This window comes from Rhinoderma darwinii, chromosome 11 (genome assembly GCF_050947455.1).
Source record: "Rhinoderma darwinii isolate aRhiDar2 chromosome 11, aRhiDar2.hap1, whole genome shotgun sequence".
Classification (NCBI taxonomy): Eukaryota; Metazoa; Chordata; class Amphibia; order Anura; family Rhinodermatidae; genus Rhinoderma; species Rhinoderma darwinii.
Window position 1 is genome coordinate 41770931 of NC_134697.1, and position 20078 is coordinate 41791008.

The 20078-nt window shown below is 39.4% G+C and overlaps 1 protein-coding gene across 19 annotated transcripts in view; it reads left to right on the forward strand.

The window, feature by feature from the left end:
* Positions 1 to 20078, forward strand: part of ANK3 (ankyrin 3) — a 520456-nt gene that overhangs the window by 475067 nt on the left and 25311 nt on the right. For 14 of the 19 annotated variants that reach the window (XM_075841157.1, XM_075841158.1, XM_075841153.1 and 11 more), the window contains 3 exons: positions 2508 to 10046; positions 10579 to 10653; positions 13050 to 13181. In XM_075841157.1, coding sequence (XP_075697272.1) covers positions 2508 to 10046; positions 10579 to 10653; positions 13050 to 13181 — 7746 coding nt within the window. The remainder of the gene's footprint in view (positions 1 to 2507; positions 10047 to 10578; positions 10654 to 13049; positions 13182 to 20078) is intronic. The other 5 variants (XM_075841170.1, XM_075841172.1, XM_075841165.1 and 2 more) reach the window with 4 other exon arrangements.

The following is a 20078-nucleotide window of genomic DNA, read 5'->3' on the forward strand; positions in this document are numbered from 1 at the left end:
AAAGAAGACTTATACATTCTGTATATAAAGTGAAGCCTCACATTTAATTAACATTGGCTATATACACTAATCAGCCATAACAATAAGGCTGGGTTTACACCGTGTGTTTTGTTACATTTTAAAATGCATTTCTTTTGTTTTGGTAGATGAACTCACATTAAAGGTCCTTTTACACTGGGTGATTATCGTGCAGACGAGCGTTCATATAACACTCATTGCCGATAATTGCCATGTGTAAACAGGGCAGCAATCAGCAGATGAAAGTGCAAATGCTCGATCATCTGCTGGTAGTATAGTTTTCGGCAGCACATCTCCCTGTGTAAACAGGGAGACGCACTGCCGACATGATAATAATGTATGGGGACGAGCGATCGGAGTAACTACTGCTCGTCCCCATCCATAGCTCTGTGTGACGAGCAAGTGAGCACCGATCAACGAAACAGTGATCGGTGCTCGCTGTATCGGCCGAATTTCGGCCGTGTAAAAGGGCCTTCAGCCTTGTGCATTGTTCTCAAGCACTATTCCATGCTGATAGGCAGAAGTGTTACTAGAATTGATAGGGCCCAAAAGGAATAATTAAGGAATAAGCCCCCACCTTGTTGACAGTAAACTGAACTTTACTAATGCAAACAGCAACATAACTACATCTACTTGGGCAGTAACTACAGGATGGATTGTTGTGTAATATCAGATCTTCTGCACAAAGTAGAACCGACGTACCGTATTAGTGATAGACAGTAGGTAGCATTTTTGTAATAGATCTACAGGGCAAGTGTGGGAAATTTGAAATTCCCTGCAAGTTATCAGAAGCTTTGCTGTAAATCTCACACAAACGTTAGCGAAGTGTCAGGATTCTGACTAGACATCCCGTCCTGGCTGGAAGTTACGTATATTCACGGTCAGGACACTTGAGTAACGTTAATGTGTGTGTGTATGTGACTGCACATAGTAATCTTACTAGATCACTATGTGCTGTGTAAATGAATGGGGAGAAGTGTATGACGCTGATTGGTCACTGATTGATCAGCGTCATACACTTCTCTCCACAACGCCCACTTGGTCAAAAAGTAAAAACAAGCACAGTTGCCATTAAGAAACTCATTTTGCATAAAGCTAATATAGGTTATAACTCCGTCAAAAATCGTTTTTCTAAATAAAAAACACTGCTGTAATCTACATTATAGCGCCGATCACAGTATGTAGAAGATAGGACAGTTATAATGTGGTGACAGAGTCTCTTTAAGTTAAAAGGATCATTCAGGATTATAGCAATAATAGAGATGTAGAATGTGTTACAACCAGGAATTTAAAGAAATTCTGGATCTCAATAGGCAATAGTCTAAAGGCTAAAAAAAAATATCTCCACATTTGGAAATTTATAAAAAAAATCCCTTTTATAATCAAAAACAACTCTTCTTCTAAAAGGAAATGTGAATGTATATATTGAACAGTGGTTTTCCAAATCCAGCCATTTTACAGTAAAACGGAATTTTCCATATTTTACATGAATAGTTTATTTGAATATTTTGGTAATCAGTAATTTATTCTGAAATTTGACTATGGCTGAAGCTGAAAGGCTGGCATTGGAAATGATTTCTGCAACAATACTTAAAAAAAAAAAAATGTCATAATCCATTGCTTGTTTTGACATAACATTCCATGCACGCTTAAGTTCAGAAACCGTTCTTTAGCAAACCCTGCCTGACCATGTTCTCAGACATCACACGTTTCACCCATCATTCTGACCCAATGATTTTACTTAGTTTCATTTCATGTTTTTTTTGTGTTTTTTTAATGAAAAAATAAGACAAACAACAGCATGAAAAAAAATGCAAGGAAAATAAAATTGACAATATTTTGAGAAAAACTGATCTTATTGGCTTTGTGATTGTGCAGCTTATATCTAAATTCTGCATGGAAAAAAATATATTTTCGAATGTATCAAAGTTACTCCACAATTTTGCACTGTACTTGCCTGTCACATATATTTCAATTTGGAGTCTGCATGAAGGGTTCTGCCTAAATAAGATATTAATTATTTTTTCCAATTTATATTGTTTTTTAATTGACAGTAATATGTGCATCATGACACAACCAGAGAAAGCGCAAAAGACAACACTAATTCTGAACACTAACGCTACACAACTATACTGTATTCTGCAGGACAAAATTAGCACATCAGAAAGTCAATCGGAAGTTTGAGTAGCAATACGTGTTTTATAGTCCTTTTTTAAATGTGCTGTCTTTTATGTCCCTTTATTGTTTTGTGTTTGTCCTTCACTTTATGTTGCTTATACGGTCGGCTCATTTTATATGCATAAAATCCCTTTTTATTTCTTTTATTCCATACATTAAAACCATAACCATCATCCTCACTCAATAAAACAGTTGTACTTGCTTTTGAAATAATATAATCGTTACTGACCAATTTTTTTTTTCTCTGGTCTCTCTGTTTTTCCAATCATTTTTTATTAATTTTGCATTTAATTTTAATTTATTCATAAAAGAACCCATTGATCGGATTGCAGGAGCACCAAGAACTATACCTGTTACCTATTCATACAAGTCAGGCTTTCCAACAAGACCATATCAGTCATGGACAACTGCTCCAATCACAGTGCCTGGGCAGGCCAAATCAGGCTTTACCTCTCTGTCAAGCTCTTCCTCTAATACTCCATCAGCATCCCCATTAAAATCAATTTGGTCAGTCTCCTCGGCTTCTCCAATAAAATCTACATTAGGAGCCTCAACTACATCTTCCGTTAAATCTGTTAGTGATGTAGCATCTCCAATAAGATCATTTCGGACAATTGCTTCACCAATAAAAACTGTTGTCACACAGCCTTTATATACAATTCAAGGCTCCACTGGTTCACCAATCAGAGCCTCCTCGCTTGCAGAAGCACCGGCTTTTAAGGGATTATCCTCCACCTCTATTTTTACTTCCAGAACATCTCCAGTGACTACTGCTGGCTCTCTTTTAGAAAGATCATCCATTACAATGACACCTCCAGCATCTCCTAAATCAAACATTAACATGTACTCTTCAAGCCTCCCTTTTAAATCAATCATTACTTCTGCAGGGTCACTTTCATCTTCACCTCTAAAATCTGTGGTTTCTTCTACGGTCTCTACTCCTTCTAAAGTGAACATTGCACCTTCTCTTTCTTCACCTTTAAAGATTGGGAACGGGCCAAGTGACATTGTATTAATGAATGGGTGTGCATCACCACTAAAGTATCCACTCTGTTCCAATTATATCAATGGCTCGGCTGTAAATGTGCAAGACAAGATATCAGCCGTTACAAAATCTGCAACTGCATCACTTAATACGGCCATTGATACGGCTGAAAAAAGTTTCTCCATTCCCACAACAACTCAAATGTTACATTCGCCTCTCAAGTCTTTTGCATCTACAGCATCAGCTTTTCAGACAATAAGAGCTCCCCCTGCTGGTGCAGTCTACACAAATTTTAGGTCTTCATTGTCCTCTACTACCTCATCTGTTACATCTTCAACATTAACTGTACCAGTGTATTCAGTGGTAAATGTTCTGTCAGAGCCAACCTTAAAGAAACTGACAGAGTCTGCATCCTTGACTAAGTCTGCAGCTGCCCTCTTATCAACATCAAAAAATGCATCAACCGAAGCTAATGAGTTCAGTCGAATTTCCTCACCACTTAAGACATCCTTATTTCTTTCCCCTGCTGCCCTCAAGTTATGTACAACCTCTTCATTATCTTCAAGTCAGGAAATTCTGAAAGACGTTGCAGATATGAAAGAAGACTTAATAAGAATGACAGCAATTTTACAAACGGATACTACTGAAGATAAACCATTCCATTCTGAATTAGCTAAAGAAGTCAGAATTGAAGACGAGGAACCATTTAAAATAGTAAAGAAAGTAAAAGAGGACTTGGTAAAAGTCAGTGAAATTTTAAAAAAAGATGTCTTCTTAGAAAAAATTACATCTTCATGTGACCAAGGGCAATCGCCAGAAGACGGCTGGGTAGAATTTAGTAGGGATGAGATTGAAGAAGCTAGAGAAAGTTCCAGTATAAACCTACCATTATACCCACCAGAAAAAGTAGATTTGAAATCTAGAACTTTATCCGAAAAAGAATATAATTTAACAAAAGTAATTGACTACTTGACAAATGACATTGGTGGGAATACATTTTCAACTTTAAAATACAAGTATGATGATGGGAAAAAAGAAGAAGAGAAACAAAAGAGAGTTCTGAAACCAGGCATAGCACTGCAGGATCATAAACTTAAAATGCCACCATCATCAATGAGATCATCAGCATCAGAAAAAGAGTTGTGCAAAATTGCAGACGCCGTATTTGGAACAGACATGATATTAGAGTCACCAGATGATTTTTCCCAACATGAGCAGGATAAGAGTCCTTTATCGGATAGTGGATTTGAAACAAGAAGTGAAAAAACCCCATCAGCTCCACAAAGTGCAGAGAGCACTGGTCCTAAGCCCCTTTTTCATGAAGTACCTATTCCACCAGTTATTACAGAAACAAGAACAGAAGTGGTTCATGTCATAAGAAGCTATGAGCCATCAATTGGGGAGGGTGCAGAAGTTGACAAAATAGAACTACCACAGTTAAAACCAGATAAAACATTCATGGAGCTAGAACAAACTCAACCTGGATGTTTAAAAGTAAAAAATAAGGCATTTCAGCTAAAAACTGGAATTGATGAAGATGATCATGCAGCAGTTTTGGGAAAGGGTGTGCGAGTAAAAGAAGAAACTCATATAACAACTACTACGAGAATGGTATATCATCCCGCACAATCTGCGGAAAAGTCAGAAAGAATCGAGGAAAGCATGTCTGTTCACGACATAATGAAAGCTTTCCAGTCAGGCCGTGATCCATCTAAAGAGCTGGCAGGCCTCTTTGAACATAAAACTTCCGTAGCTTCAGATGTGCAGAAGTGTGCTGACACCTCACAACAACATGCTGAAAGGGACATCAAAATGAAACCAAAATTGGAGCGCATTATTGAGGTCCATATTGAAAAAGGTAACCAAGCTGAGCCTACAGAAGTCATTATTAGAGAAACCAAAAAACACCCAGAGAAGGAAATGTATGTTTATCAAAGGGACTTAAGTCAGGGTGATCTTAACGTCAAAGATATGTTAGCAGAAAGAAATAAAATGTTTTCATGTTCAGATGAACAGGGACAGGGAGGAGAAGAGGAGGAGTTGACTGCAGAGGAGTCTTTACCATCTTACTTGGAGTCATCAAGAGTAAATACCCCAGTTTCTCAAGAAGAAGATAGCCGTCCAAGTTCTGCTCAACTTATATCAGATGACTCATACAAAACACTCAAGTTACTGAGTCAACATTCAGTAGAATATCATGATGATGAGCTTTCAGAACTAAGAGGCGAGTCGTACCGATTTGCTGAGAAAATGCTTCTTTCCGAAAAATTAGATGACACTCAGGAGTCTCTGACGGATCATGCTGTACTTCTTAGATCTGATTTTCATCTACCTGACAAACAATGCAGAGAAAAAACAATCACTACCCCTAAAAAGGAAATTCTTTCCAAAGTATATAAGGATGTGGCTGAAAATGGTTTAGGTAAAATGTGCAGTGATGACTCTCTTGATAAAGTGACAGTATTGCATTATGCTGGAGATTCTAAAAGCCCTAAACATGCAATGTGGATGCGGTTTACAGAGGATAGGCTAGACAGAGGTAGAGAAAAGTTATTGTATGAAGATAGGGTTGACAGGACTGTTAAAGAGGCAGAAGAAAAATTGACTGAAGTATCACAGTTTTTTCGGGACAAAACTGAAAAGCTAAATGATGAGCTACAGTCACCGGAAAAGACGCCACACAAAAAGAACGGTAAAGATTATAACGCAGGTCACCATTCTACTAACAGTAGCCCAGAAAAACAAAAGGTTACAGATTTTAGGACTTCCAGCGAAGACTGGACTAAAATGCAGCAATTATTGCATGATGGAAAGTGTACCACCTTAGCTGATGACCGAAAAGCAACAAGTTTGCCTTGCAGTCCTGAGAAAAGGATGTTTGACCACAGGGCAGACAGTCAACAAACAGGTTCACAATCTGGATTCCAACTAAAACAGTCAAAACTCAGTTCTATTAAATTAAAATTTGAGCAAAGTATAAATCTAAAAAATAAGGACAACAGCCAGGAAGAAAAAAAACATGAGACCCCATCAAAAATTCCAATTAAGAAAACACAGGACAATCGGCTTCCATTTTTTCAGTTTCACACAAAAGATAAACCACAAAAGACCATTGAGGAAATGAATGGAGAGATACCCTTGCTAAAGGAGTCAGTTACCGAAGCCATCAATGAAGAATGTTTAAAATTCAAAGAAATGATTAAAAATAGTGGTGGATTTTTAGACCACAAAGCTGATAAATTAATTGGAGGACTAATGGATCAATTTCCACAACAGTCAGTGACCTTAATATCTGGCACTAAAGACTCCCCTGAAAAGAAAACTTATAGAACATGGGAGTCGTCTGGTGCTTCTAATCAAAAAACGCAGAAGGAAAAACTAACACATGTGATTATTCAGGACAAAGAAGCAGAAATGAATGGATCGCATCATTCAAACTGTGAAACTGATAAAGAACAAATGCTGCCCAAAAATGGATCCTGTACAACGAATACAAAACAGAGTGTTAAATCTCCTTCAAAAAAACTTTTGTACACAGAACTTGCTCGAAAGGATGTAGGCTATATCAGTAATGAAAAAATTGAGAACAAAAAGGAGGGGACAAATGTATCTCATATCCCTATCCGAGTCCCTGATGAAAAGAGAGTATGGCATAGTGCAGACAGCCATAATAGCCAGTCAAAACTTGAAAATAATTGTAATAGAACATCTTTATTACCTATAAACAAGCAGAGAAAGCCTGATATACTACATTCCACGCTAGTTGCAGATGAATGTAATAGGCGTGCAGATAAGGCCCAAGATTTCCTGGGGTTATCACCTTCTACTGAAGATAACGAGATATCCCCTGTTAAATCCCCAGATTCTTTAGAGATTAGTCCGGTCAAAGAACGCTTAGCCAATATTCATGAATCTAGGCTAGAAGGGAACTTGGACAACAAACATACAGCAGGAAATAGTGAGGTGTTAAAGGACATAAAAACATTACCAGTTTATGTTAGTATTGTACAAGTAGGAAAACATTATGAGATAGAAGTGCAACAAGAAGGTGTTAAAAAAGTAGTTAGCCAGGAGACTAAGACAGTTCAAGAAACAAGAGGCACACTCTTTAATATTAAACCACAGAAACAACCTCCATCACCTCAGGGTAGCCCAGAGGATGATACCCTAGAACAAGTATCATTTATAGACAGCTCAGGCAAAAGCCCTCTAACTCCAGAAACACCTAGTTCAGAGGAAGTTAGCTATGAATTTAATTTTAAAACCCCCGACTCACTAATGCCATATTTACCAGGAAAACCAAGCCCCATACCAGAAGTCTCTGAAGAGTCAGAGGAGGAAGAATTAGTCAAACTTCCATCTATTAAACAGAACATTCCAGATGCTAGAAATTCTAATATAGCAAAACCAGTTACTGTTAGCAAAGACTTAAACAAAAGATCGAAAGACAACAGAGTTGCATATATTGAGTTTCCACCTCCACCGCCTCTAGATTCTGAGCACAGTGACTCTAGCAAGAAAAATATGGAGAATTCAACGGACAGTGAAATGGAACTAACTGAAGTTAACCTGCAAGATGACCATGATAAGTTTCTTGCAGCTGAGCCAGTAATACGAGTACAACCTCCATCTCCTGTCCCCCCTGAAATAGAGATCAGTGACTCAAGTGATGATGAATCGGTTCTCCAGCCCATTGATGTTAAAAAGTATACATTCAAAGTGAAAGATGAAGAAATAAAAGAATGTTCAAAAATATATCCTTCCGGGCAGTCTTGTACTTCAAATCTAGCTCAAGAGTCAGATATGGGCTTAAATGAACCATCCAATGACCTTGAACTAAATGGTAATAATGACCAATCTGTCACAGAGTGCTCCATAGCAACCACTGCAGAATTCTCACATGATACTGATGCAACCGAGATAGATTCTCTAGATGGCTATGACTTGCAAGATGAAGATGATGGTTTGACAGAAATTGATGCAAAACTTGGACCATGTCAAGATCTGGAAGTAAAAAAGGAACCATGGACAAAAGAAGGAGTGCTGAAACACAGTGACCGTAGTTTTAGTCAAAGTAAACTTGAAGTTATTGAAGAAGAAGAAAAAGTAGTAACTGAGGAGTATAAGCCATGTAGAAAAATATCGGATGGTGAAAATAAAACGGATCCTGGTGACAAAAATCAAGGAGGACAATTTTTTACTTTGGAAGGAAGGCATCCAGACAGGCCAGTGTTTCCAGACACATACTTTAGTTATAAAGTGGATGAAGAGTTTGCAACACCTTTTAAAACTGTAGCTACAAAGAGCCTCGACTTTGATCCATGGTCCAGTAAAGCAGGAGATGATGATGTGTTTGAAACCAAATCAAAAGATGAGGATCCAAAGCCTTTTGGTCTGGCTGTAGAAGATCGCTCTCAAGCAACTACACCTGATACAACTCCTGCCAGAACTCCTACAGATGAAAGTACTCCAACTAGTGAGCCCAACCCCTTCCCATTTCATGAAGGGAAGATGTTTGAGATGACTCGCAGTGGTGCTATTGACATGAGCAAGAGGGATTTTGTTGAAGAAAGACTTCAATTTTTTCAGATTGGTGAGCATAATTCTGAAGGGAAGTCAGGGGACAAGGGGGAAGGGGACAAAATTACTGTCATCACACTTCCACAGTCAGGGGACATCTTGATAGATCCCATCCTAGAGAAACAAGTAGAGACATCTACAGTTGAACATGCTACCATCATCCAGGGAAGTGGAGATTGTCTTGATGGAACAAATGGTAATAATTCACTGGACAAACCAGCTACTACTATCAATTGTAAAGTTGATCCTAAATTGCGTACACCTATAAAGATGGGCATATCTGCCTCAACAATGACCGCGAAGAAAGATGGCACTGGAGAAGTGGCAGATAAAATAGAGGCTATGCCAGATTCCAAGAATTTAGATAATGATAGTAAGGCTATTTTCACAAACATAACAACCAGTGAGACAATTATTAGGCACATAGAAATACACGATTTTCAAGCAGAAAATTATAACAACAATAACAATTTGGATTCATTAACTTTTAATGTAAATAATAACACAATTAATTTGGTACTTAGTGAAGATTGTGAATCCAAGTCTTTGGAAAATAATAGTAAAACAAAAGTCAATGTAGATAATGAAGTAGGGACATCCAATAAAAACATTGATAGGGATAAGGGGAAACCCCAAAGAAATGAGCAGAAGTTGTCAGATCCACCAGGGAATAGGCCGAGGTCTAAGCTACCAGTCAAAGCCATATCAGTAAGGCCAGTTAAGGACCGAACTAACAATACAAACACATCAGCACTTAGAAGAAACTTACCTAGTAAGGTTGAAAAAGAAACAAGGCAGGGATATATATCAAACACAGAAATAAAGTCGAAAATTCCGGTTAAAAACATCAATAGAGTGAACCCACCAATACAAAGAAAAGGGGCACCAAAACTCAGACAGACGCAGGTAGAGAAGGAGGCAAGTAAACCAACTCCTTCAAAATTACCAGTAAAGGTAAGATCTTTGCCCACTGCCACTTCAGCAGTCAAAGTAAGGAAACATGAGTTCAGTGAGGTTTGTAAACATTCTATTGAATATTTTAAGGGAATTAGTGGTGAGACATTAAAGCTTGTGGATCGCCTTTCTGATGAAGAAAAAAAGATGCAGCCTGACCTCTCTGATGATGAAGACAGTACATCGCGAAATACATCACTATCTGAAGCCACCCAAGTGTCCCAGCCTTCGATAACATCGAGGTCTGCTAAAGACATGAAAGCAGACGCAACATCTTTAAAATCAAAGATTGAAAAGGCCGACAGTGAGAGAAGGAGCAGTAGAAGGACTGGTGAGAATAAAGGCAGTCAGGTTTCTGGAGCTGTAATAGCTCACATCGTGGAAATTCAGCCTAGTTTGTAAACCTATCGACTTGTTGACCTTAGTGCATGACCTGTCGTGATTGCTTGTGGAGTGACCTATGTTAGTTTCCATTCTTTCATTGTCATCTGTGTCTGTGTCTTACACTACTCGTTTTTTATTTTTTTTAAGAGATACACTTCAGTTAGCTAGAAAAGCATGCCAGTAATTCGAAGAAATCACACTTTACCCATGGATCTAAACATGAAAACTGCCTCTACAAAGGCCAACACCATCCAACACTGAAACTCACCTTTTGTACACTCAACCAGCATGCTTACATCCATTTGATAACAGAGCTTAACTTGTACTCCCCAAACACATAAAAGTAAAAGTAGTCCAATGTTTGTAGGTCACTGATCACACACATTATTTTGTAGAATAGTTTCACTAGACAATCTCAAAATTCCAGCACATTCTTGTAAAACAACAAAATGTTATAATTTCTCTTTTGTAAATTTCAGGTCCTCAGAGTCCATGTGAGCGGACGGACATAAGGATGGCCATAGTTGCTGATCATTTGGGACTTAGTTGGACAGGTACAATAATGCTCCAATATTAGTCCACATGTGCACACAGAGGTTGTACGTTCATGTATGTTGCTTAATAGAAGCGGGTTTCACAGACGTTGCTTCAGATAGAATATAGTTTTCATAATTATTACAAATATCACATATTTCTTTAAAATGGTTATATGATTTAACATTAAAATGCTTGACACCACAAGGTTATACTCACAGAATAAACTCTTACATCAAATAAATACCTGTAATATGGTCACTGCAAATCTGAAAACAATGTGTGCCATTATATGCCAGTATACAAAGTAAAGGTCTTTGAAGGATATGTTATTTCCCATTAAAATATGAAACAAATACCCCATTTTTTTAGCCGTTTCCCAAGATTTAAAAACAAACAAACAATAGAATACCATAACTATGATTACATGACTTCATCCATTATATGAAATATAAAAAATATATATATCGTTATAGGTAAAATACAATAAAAAAATCAAAGTAAAGAATTTGTCTTATTCTAATAATAATATTATATTACATATATACGTGTACAAGATAGAAGCAATACCAAGTGTTTTAAGTTGTTGTTTTTATTTTTTTAATTATAGGGGGTTGTCTCAAAGACAATTCCTTCTTGAATGGGTCCATCCCTCCATTCTCCCTTTTAGGAAGGGGGCCTGGGCAGGCTAGTCTTCAACCCCTTTAAAAAAAAAAGCAAATAAAACTTCTAAATCAAGCAAGCAACGCTTCAAGGCAAGCGTTATAATAGCTCCGCATTATGGCATGTGACGGAAAATGTTTTCTTTCACAGATTACATAAGAATCTATGAGGGAAAAAACTTCATTATGAAATCTAAGGCTCTATTCACACGACAGGGTCAGGGTATCAACCAATAAAAATGGCCGTTTTGGTCCATTTTTCTCTGCCGTTTTGCATGCGTTACGGGCAGTGTTTCCGTTTTAAATGGCCGATTTTGACCCGTTTTGCATCCATTTTATTTCCCTGTCCGTTTTAAAAACGGATGAAATTAATTTGTAATTTTTTTTGCCACACACTTCCCTCTGTAGATACAGCCACAGCCCCCCTGTAGGTAGTTCCAAACAGCCCCCGGTAGGTAATGGTACACAGCCCCCAGTAGGTAATGCCACATAGCCCCCCCCATAGGTAGTGCCACACAGCACCCCCCCTAACAGAAGGCACACCCTCCCCTACCTTTCTGTAGATAGCGCCACTGTTCCAGGAAAAGTCCCTGACTTCAATGTCCATATATGGACACAGTAACGTCCGGGACTTCTCCTGGAGCGGAAACCCCATCCGCAGTGCTGGGGATTCCGCTTCAGAAGTCCCTGGCGTCACTGTGTCCTTATATGGACACAGTAAAGTCAGGGACTTTTCCTGGAGTGGAATCCCCAATCCCCGGCCACAACGTTGCCGAAGCTGTGGCCGGGGATTGGGGATTCCGCGCCTAGGCAAAAAAATACCCTCCTCCTCCTCCTCACATGCACGTCGCACTGTGGGGAGGAGGAGGAGAAAGCGAGAGACAGAAGACACGGCCGTCACTCGGAACACATTCGAGGGATGGCTGTGTATTACCTGGCCCCATAGACTTCTATGGGAGCAGGGCGGCCGGGAGAACGGCCGAAAATAAGGCATGTCCCATTTTTTGACAGCCCGGTTTCCCAGGCCGTCAAAAAATCGGTTGTGTGAATAGCCTCACTTGGGGTCTATTGTTCCTACTGCGGCCGTGTGATGGACGTTTTTTGAACGGGCGTCACACGGCCGGGAAACCCTGTCGTGTGAATAAGGCATACAGTATGGGCTCATTAATTTGTAATGGGTGCATTAAGGCCTTATTCACATTGCAGTAATGTAGAACCGGAGTCTAATGGGATCATAATGGGGCGCCTATAGACGTCTATAAGGCCCACTGTACCACCGTTTGCCTCAGATTTTATACAGAAGCTCAAAAAGGTTTTTGCGGTCGGACTAAAAAAAGGTGGTATACTATGCCACAGCCATATTACAGAGTTATTAGGGTTATAGAATAACTCTGTAATATGGAGCCATACAGAATACCAAACAGTGGCACATGGAGTTCCTGTTGCTCGGCCGTATGGAGTGCAGGGACTCTGTACAGCGTCCGTGCATCAGGAGCAAAGTGCATTTATTTCTGGTAGGTCTTATTACTTGTGATTGGAAGTTTTTATTTAAAGACGTTGCATGACATTAGAAAAAAGGTCAGCGTTTTTCCCCCCAGAAACTCCTTACTTGAATGAAACTTCGCTGCAATATGAGATACAAGACAAGAATGCTGTGGTTTCTAGTAAAAAGCTGACCCTTTTTCTGTACAACACCTTTTACTTGCAATATCTTAGATCTTTATTGTTTAAATAAATATATTTTTTTTTTTTAGAACTTGCAAGAGAACTCAACTTTTCAGTGGATGAAATTAATCAAATTCGTGTTGAGAATCCAAATTCGCTGACTACACAAAGCTTTATGTTGTTAAAGAAATGGGTTATCAGGGATGGCAAAAATGCAACAAGTAAGTACGATAGATATGTATTTTTTCTATATCAACTTATTCCGAATACTAGTAAAGAAGACTTATACATTCTGTATATAAAAGTGAAGCCTCGCATTTAATTAACATTGGCTATATACACTAATCAGCCATAACAATAAGGCTGGGTTTACACTGTGCATTTGTGTTACGTGTTTAACATGCATTTTTTTTTGTTTTGGTAGATGAACTTACAAAATCTGCCTCAAAATTCTGTCTGGAATTTTGAGGCTGATTTTGACATGCCTGCACGCCGTTTGTTGCGTTTTTCAGCTGCGGCTAGTGAGCGTCAGGGGCAAAAAACGCCACGAAAAACGCTTTCCCTGCCTCCCATTGATGTCAATGGGAGGTCAGAGACGGAAGCGCCCAAGAAAGGGCATGTCGCTTTTTCCCGCTAACGTTTTTTTTCTGGTCGCAGGAGAAAAACGCCTCCGCCTTCCATTGAAATCAATGGGAGGCGATTTCAGGAGTTTTTTGCCGCATTTTCCGATGCAAAAAAACTGTGTGAACAGTGCCTAAGAGACATGGGTGTTTATCTAGCCAAACAAACAAATGTATTTTAAAAAATGCAACAAAGACGCACAAAGTCAACCCAGCATAAAACCACTGAGGCCTCATTCACATCTGCGTTGGGGTCGCGTTCTGACGTTCCATCGGAGCTTTCCGTCAGAACGTCAGACGGAACGTCAGAACGGGACACCAACGCAGATGTGAACGAGGCTTAACAACTGAAGTGAATAACATTGTTTATCTCATAATAATCGCAACGGGGGGGGGGGTATATAAGGCAATCGGTGAATCGTCAGTTCTTGAAGTTGATGTATGAGGCCTTATTCACACGAGCATGTCCGATTAGTGTTCGCCGCAACAAACGTGCCTTTTTTCATGTCCTTGTTGCTTCTGTGTTCTCTCCGGGTGGCATCTGCATTTCTCGTCTGTGTTTCTCCTCTGTGAGCACTTCCTGGTTTTATTATTTTATTTATTCTCAGCATTTCCTTCGCAACTAATGCGTGAAACACGGACAGCACACGGATATCATCTGCGTGTGGTCTGTGTTTTTCACGCACCCATAGACTTCAGTAAGTCAGTGCAATCCGTAAAGAGGGACCAGAATAGAACATACTGTGAGTTTCATGCAACGGACACACGCTCAATGAAAAAACACAGATGTGTGAATAGCCCCATTGAATTGCATTGGTCAGTGTGCTGTCAGTTATTTAAACAGACTCGAGTGAATAAGGCCTTCAAAGCAAGAAAAATGGGCAAGCATACGGATCTGAGCGACTTTGGCAAGGTCCAAGTTGTGATGACTAGATGACGGTGTCAGAGCATCTCCAAATTGTCAGGTCTTGCGGTGTGTTTTCGATATGCTGTGGCTACTACCTACTAAAAGTGGTCCAAGGAAGGACATCCGGTGAGCCGGTGACAGGTTTATGATTTGCATGAAGAGTGAATGCTATCCAATCTGTTTTGATCCCACAGAAGAGAAAAGATTGCTGAAAAAGTTTATACTGGCTATGATAGAAAGGTGTGTCAGAACACACACAGTACATTGCAGGTTGCTGCATTTGGGGCTGCATACCAACATAGAGGTTAGAGTTCCCATGCTGACCCTTGTCCACTGTCAAAAGCGCCTACAATGAGCAGTTCAGCATCAGAACGGGACCATGGAGCAATAGAAGAAGGTGGCCTGGTCTGATTAATCCCATTTTCTGTAACATCACGTGGAAGGCCTGGGTGCGTATGACGGAATCCTTGCACAACGGAGACAAATCGGAAACCATTGGCACCAGATCCGTCACCATTGAAATCAATGGTGATGGAAACGGAAGCATATGGTTTCCGTTTGTGTCAGTCAGGGCTCCGTTCCGACGGAAAGCTCCGACTGAACAGAGCCCTGACGCAGATGTGAACGAAGCCTTCGTAACACCTTAATATTTTTTTATGAGCCGGGGCACAAGGAAGGAATACTCATGTATTGGATATGCCTAATTTAATCGAATTGTTTGGTGATTATGTGAAAATATGCGTTTTTGTTCTTGGCATTTATCAAAGTCATAATTAGAACAAAACAAATGTAATAAGATGCATTAGTAGAATGTACACAAACATATATGAATGTATATATTTTTTGACGCGGAAACCGTGTCGGAAAACACACGCCAAAATACGTCCGAAAATGCCTCCCATTGAATTCAATGGGAGGTGGAGGAGTTTTTTTCCCGCAAGTGGAAAAACCGTCTCGCGGGAAAAGGAAGCGACATGCCCTATCTTCGGGCGTTTACGTCTCTGACCTCCCACTGACATCAATGGGAGGCAGAGAAAGCGTACTTCGCTGCGTTTTTGCCTGTGGCGCTCAATGGGCACAAGCAAATTTTGAGGCTGAATTTTCTGCCTGCAAAAAACTCTGTGTGACCATACCCTAAAAGGTTATGTCCAGCTTTGTTACCCCATTTTGTTTATTGTTCCAATGAATCGAAAATAAAACATGAAGCAACTTTCCAAATAGTCTTGATTAAAAATGTTATAATGTTTGCGTCTACTTCGATGCAGAACACAAAAACTGTAGTGTGATTCTGCAGTTATACTCACTTCCCTCTATCCCCTACTACTTCTCACGAAGTTACATTTGATAGAAATAAGAGACAAATAGAAGGACCAGACTACACAGTTATCAGACTATACAGGTTGTAGCCTGTAACCACAGAGAAATATAGGTCTGCTTACAAACAAAATGATTTGATTGATTTTTTAATTAACTTTATTTCCATTTACATATAATCAATAAAAATGGCATCTTGACTATATAGCCCAACGTTACCCACCCACCTGACCCATGTCTATCCAAGCTGGCAAAAAATATAGAAACTCAGAGTTTCCACAATCTTGCCTCCTATTTCCTCTTGAAAATACCATACTCTTTCATACCCCATAATACAACTAACTAACGAGTAAATTGTGAGTGTTGGGACTTTGAGACAACCAAAGTCCTGCGATTAATAAATGGGCAAAAATAAGATTTTAACAATGGTACTCCCAGATTCCCCAGGGCACCTCATCAATATTACATCCCCAGTGTGCCACTTTCAGGATCGGGAACCACCTTAATTGCATAATTCTTCCCAATAAGGTAATAGACATCTTCCAAAAACATTCCAAGCCCAGACATTACCTTAGGGTAAAAAAAAAAAAAAAAAGACAAGTCATTGAAGTCATTGTGGGTACACGGTGGGCAGCTTGTATCCTCTCTTCTACTAATCCTATAAAAGGAGACTGGGGAGATTAGTACAGCCAATGAAGAATATTGAATTGTACAACGCTATGATTAGCATTTAGGAATGCTTTTGAAAGATTTTTCAGGATCCTTCACCATTGCTCCTCTGTGAAATCTGGGATATACTTCTGCCATAACAAAACAGCATGTGTTTTTAACAGGGCTCCATAAAATGTTGAAAGTGCTCATTTCATTCTCTTGTGTTCCAATAGAAGCTTGAGGAGTTCCAAGCTGACCGCTCTAAAAGATTTCTTTTCAGCAGAACTTTGATATGTATGTTGTATTTGGAGACTAAAAAAAATTATAATGCTGGGGAATTCCAAACTCTTTCCTTATACTCTCAAAATAATTATGGATTCTTCCATGGAAAGTGGTAGATATTTCCAAGTCTGGGTAAAAAGATTTCCCCCAATATTCTCTATTTGTAAGAGAACCCGGTGGAACCCAGTGAGGTGTTGCCTTTGATCAATTATAATGCCTACCTAACCTCACTGATTGTAATGTGGACATTGAGCTGGTTCCTCCGGTGCTGTTTGAGGAGGTGGAATGAAATAACTGCAAAGAACCCTTCAAAGTCCTCTTCTGTATAATCAATGGATGAATAAAATAACTCTGTGTAGTAGGCAGCGAACTCTGTCCTAATAGTCTCTAGATTCGAACTGAGCTAACCCCGTCGTATTCGGATTGTAGAGATCAAATACGACCCCATTTAATTTTTTACTTTGTTGGGCAATAAACGCCACGGATTACCGTATTCTACAAAATATTCTCGGCCCAGAGCAATCTTTAAATAATCGTATTGTAAGGGGTTTAGCTCTTTGGCCCTTTTAAATATTAAGTCTCGGTCCTTGAAATTTAACATTTTTACTAGAGTTGTCTTAGGAAAGGAATCTGGCACAGGTCTCCCTCCAGGTAACCTATGTGCTCTCTCCACCCCAGATGGACGGTAGAAGAGATTGTTCCCAAATATCTCATGGACCCAGTTTTGGATAAAATCCTTCATATTGTCCTTTTCTTCCCCCCTCTGGGAAGCTGAGGATCCTTAAGTTGAAGCATCGTGATTGTTTCTCTAAGTCGACCACTTTAGGAAGTCCTTTTTCTTTCTTTTTTTTTTTACCATATCAAGGATGCTGTCCGAATCCTGTACTGCAGACTGTAAATATAAAATTTTCCCCTATGCCTCTAGATGACATCTACAATCTTTTGAAGATCATCACTTATTAGAGAGAGCTATACACTCTGACACCTCCTATTTGGGATGACACGTCATTCAGGGAAGGGCTACATTTATTCACTGTCTTTAAGATTTTCCTAAGGGTATGTTCACACGCACAATTAAAAACGGCTAAAAATTATGGAGCTGTGTTCAAGGGAAAACAGCCTCTGATTTTCAGCTGTTTTAGAAGCAAAAAATTTCTTTTTTAGCCTTTTTTTTAAGCTGCTTTAGGAGCCGTTTTTCAATTGACTCCATGAAAAAACGTTCCAAGAAGTGACCTGCTCCTTTTTACTCGCCTTTTTTCCAAAACAGAGGCGTAAAAAACACCAGTTGTCTCATTGATTTCAATGGGAATCGATTTGTCAGCGTTTCACTAGCATTTATCGAGGTGTATTTTGAGGCGTTTACGCCCTAAAATATGCCTGAAAATAGAGTCATTCATCTCCTCCCTTTCCAGGACCCTTCCGTCCATTCCTTCACATTCAAGTATGGGGAATCTAGAGCCAGAGTTAGTAAAAGTGTTAAAGGGATTATCTGCAAATTCAAAAAAGGCTGCCTGCCGGCAGAAATAAGCCCGGTTTTCCAACCATTATTAAAGAGTAAAAATAAAATAAAAAAGTCTTTATTCAATTTGCAACAAGGACAGACTACATGAAATTTAAAAGTTAATGTCCATTTCTGACAGCAATTAGCACAGTGCCAGACGTAAGAGCTCTGTCTAGAAAGGGTTAAGTACCACAACCACAGAGCGCTAGTTATTAGTTAGATTCAAAGGTGTCAATAGGACAATTATTAAAATAAAGGTAGAAGCCCCCCCGACATGTTTCGCTACGATGTAGCGTCCTCAGGGGTATCGGGGCCAATGACAGCGAGCGGCGGTGTCAGTCTCATTAAGTATTCACTGCAACTAGCTGAACATGTGTCCACAATCAGTCGATAGCCTATCCAAGGAGGAATAGAGGACCGAGCCTCCTCCTCCGTTGATTGACAGATTCTGCCACCAATCACTTACTAGTTAGATGCCACCAATGAACAGCACTCAAGTGCACAAGCACACCAGGCTGCTTGATGGTAATCGCTGTACATATAATTATAACATTACTATAATACAAGAAAGAGGTCACCGATGAGTTTATAGATAAGTGCACAGAGGCACAAAGTGAGAAAAGTGATGGGATAGTAACGAATGTGATTAGTAATAGTACCATTCTAGGTACAAACGCTGTGCCCTGATTAAAGACGATATTATAGTTGCTGTGAGCGGCACAACAATATTACTATGATCTAAAGAAGTTATTAGTGGGCTTATAGATCAATACGTTTATAGGGTAGAAAGACATAATAGGCAGAGTTATCATGGACACTGTAGATAAGTGTACGAGTCTACACACGGAGACAGACACACTGGTGTACTGGCATGACTGAATCAGAATGCCGTATATGCCGGACAGCAAGATAATCGCTATACACAGTATCGGGACACTGCTACTATGCAAAAAAGAAATAAAAAAAAAAAAAGAAAAAAAAAAAAAGGTTTACTGGAGAGTTTGTAAAACGGTGCACAAACGCACAATGTGAACAGAGTGATACAATAATAATACAATTTAACACGCTGGCGCTGTGAGGTGATTAAAGGTGATGTTACAATTACTGTAAGCAGCACAAAAGATGTTACTGTGATCTGGGAAGGTTATCAGTGGACTAATAGATCAATGCGCTAATAAACTAGGGTAAATCAAAATGAGCAGATTCATGATAGGCATTGCAAATGAGTATACACGCTGAAATACCAGAGATATACGCGCAAAGGTGTACCAGAACGGCATAGTAAGAATGCCATTTATGTCAGACAGCGATATAAGTAGTATACAGAATAATACAATAATATCTATGGATAGATAAAAGGTATGAGATATTACACTCATCGGGCTTAGTAGAGACCAAGCATTCAGAGTCAGTTGCTATCAAAGTGACTCATAAAGAAACGCAGTGAGTTATAATTGATCAAAATATTCAAACCGCCGCTATGTCGCTTACCAAGCTGTAGCCTGGGGGGTACCTGAAGCAAATACTAAGTATGATTGATAGTAGTATATTCATATAAGAAATGTGCATAGTAAGGCAGATTATAAAGAGTTTAATGACTACATTGTCAGTACAGTACCAGAATAATCACACAAACTGAAGTATAGTTCCAGTGTTTGGGTAACGTGTAGGATTCACAGAAAAGCAGCAAACGTAAATCCCTCATTGAGGCCTCCTGGGCTGAGAGATCCAAGGCGATGGATACAACGTGCCTCCTCCTGTAACAACTTGCGGTCAAGGTTACCTGCTCTAGGGCCAAGTTTGACTTGCGTAATGCCCCAGAATTTCAAGGAGCGAATGTCCC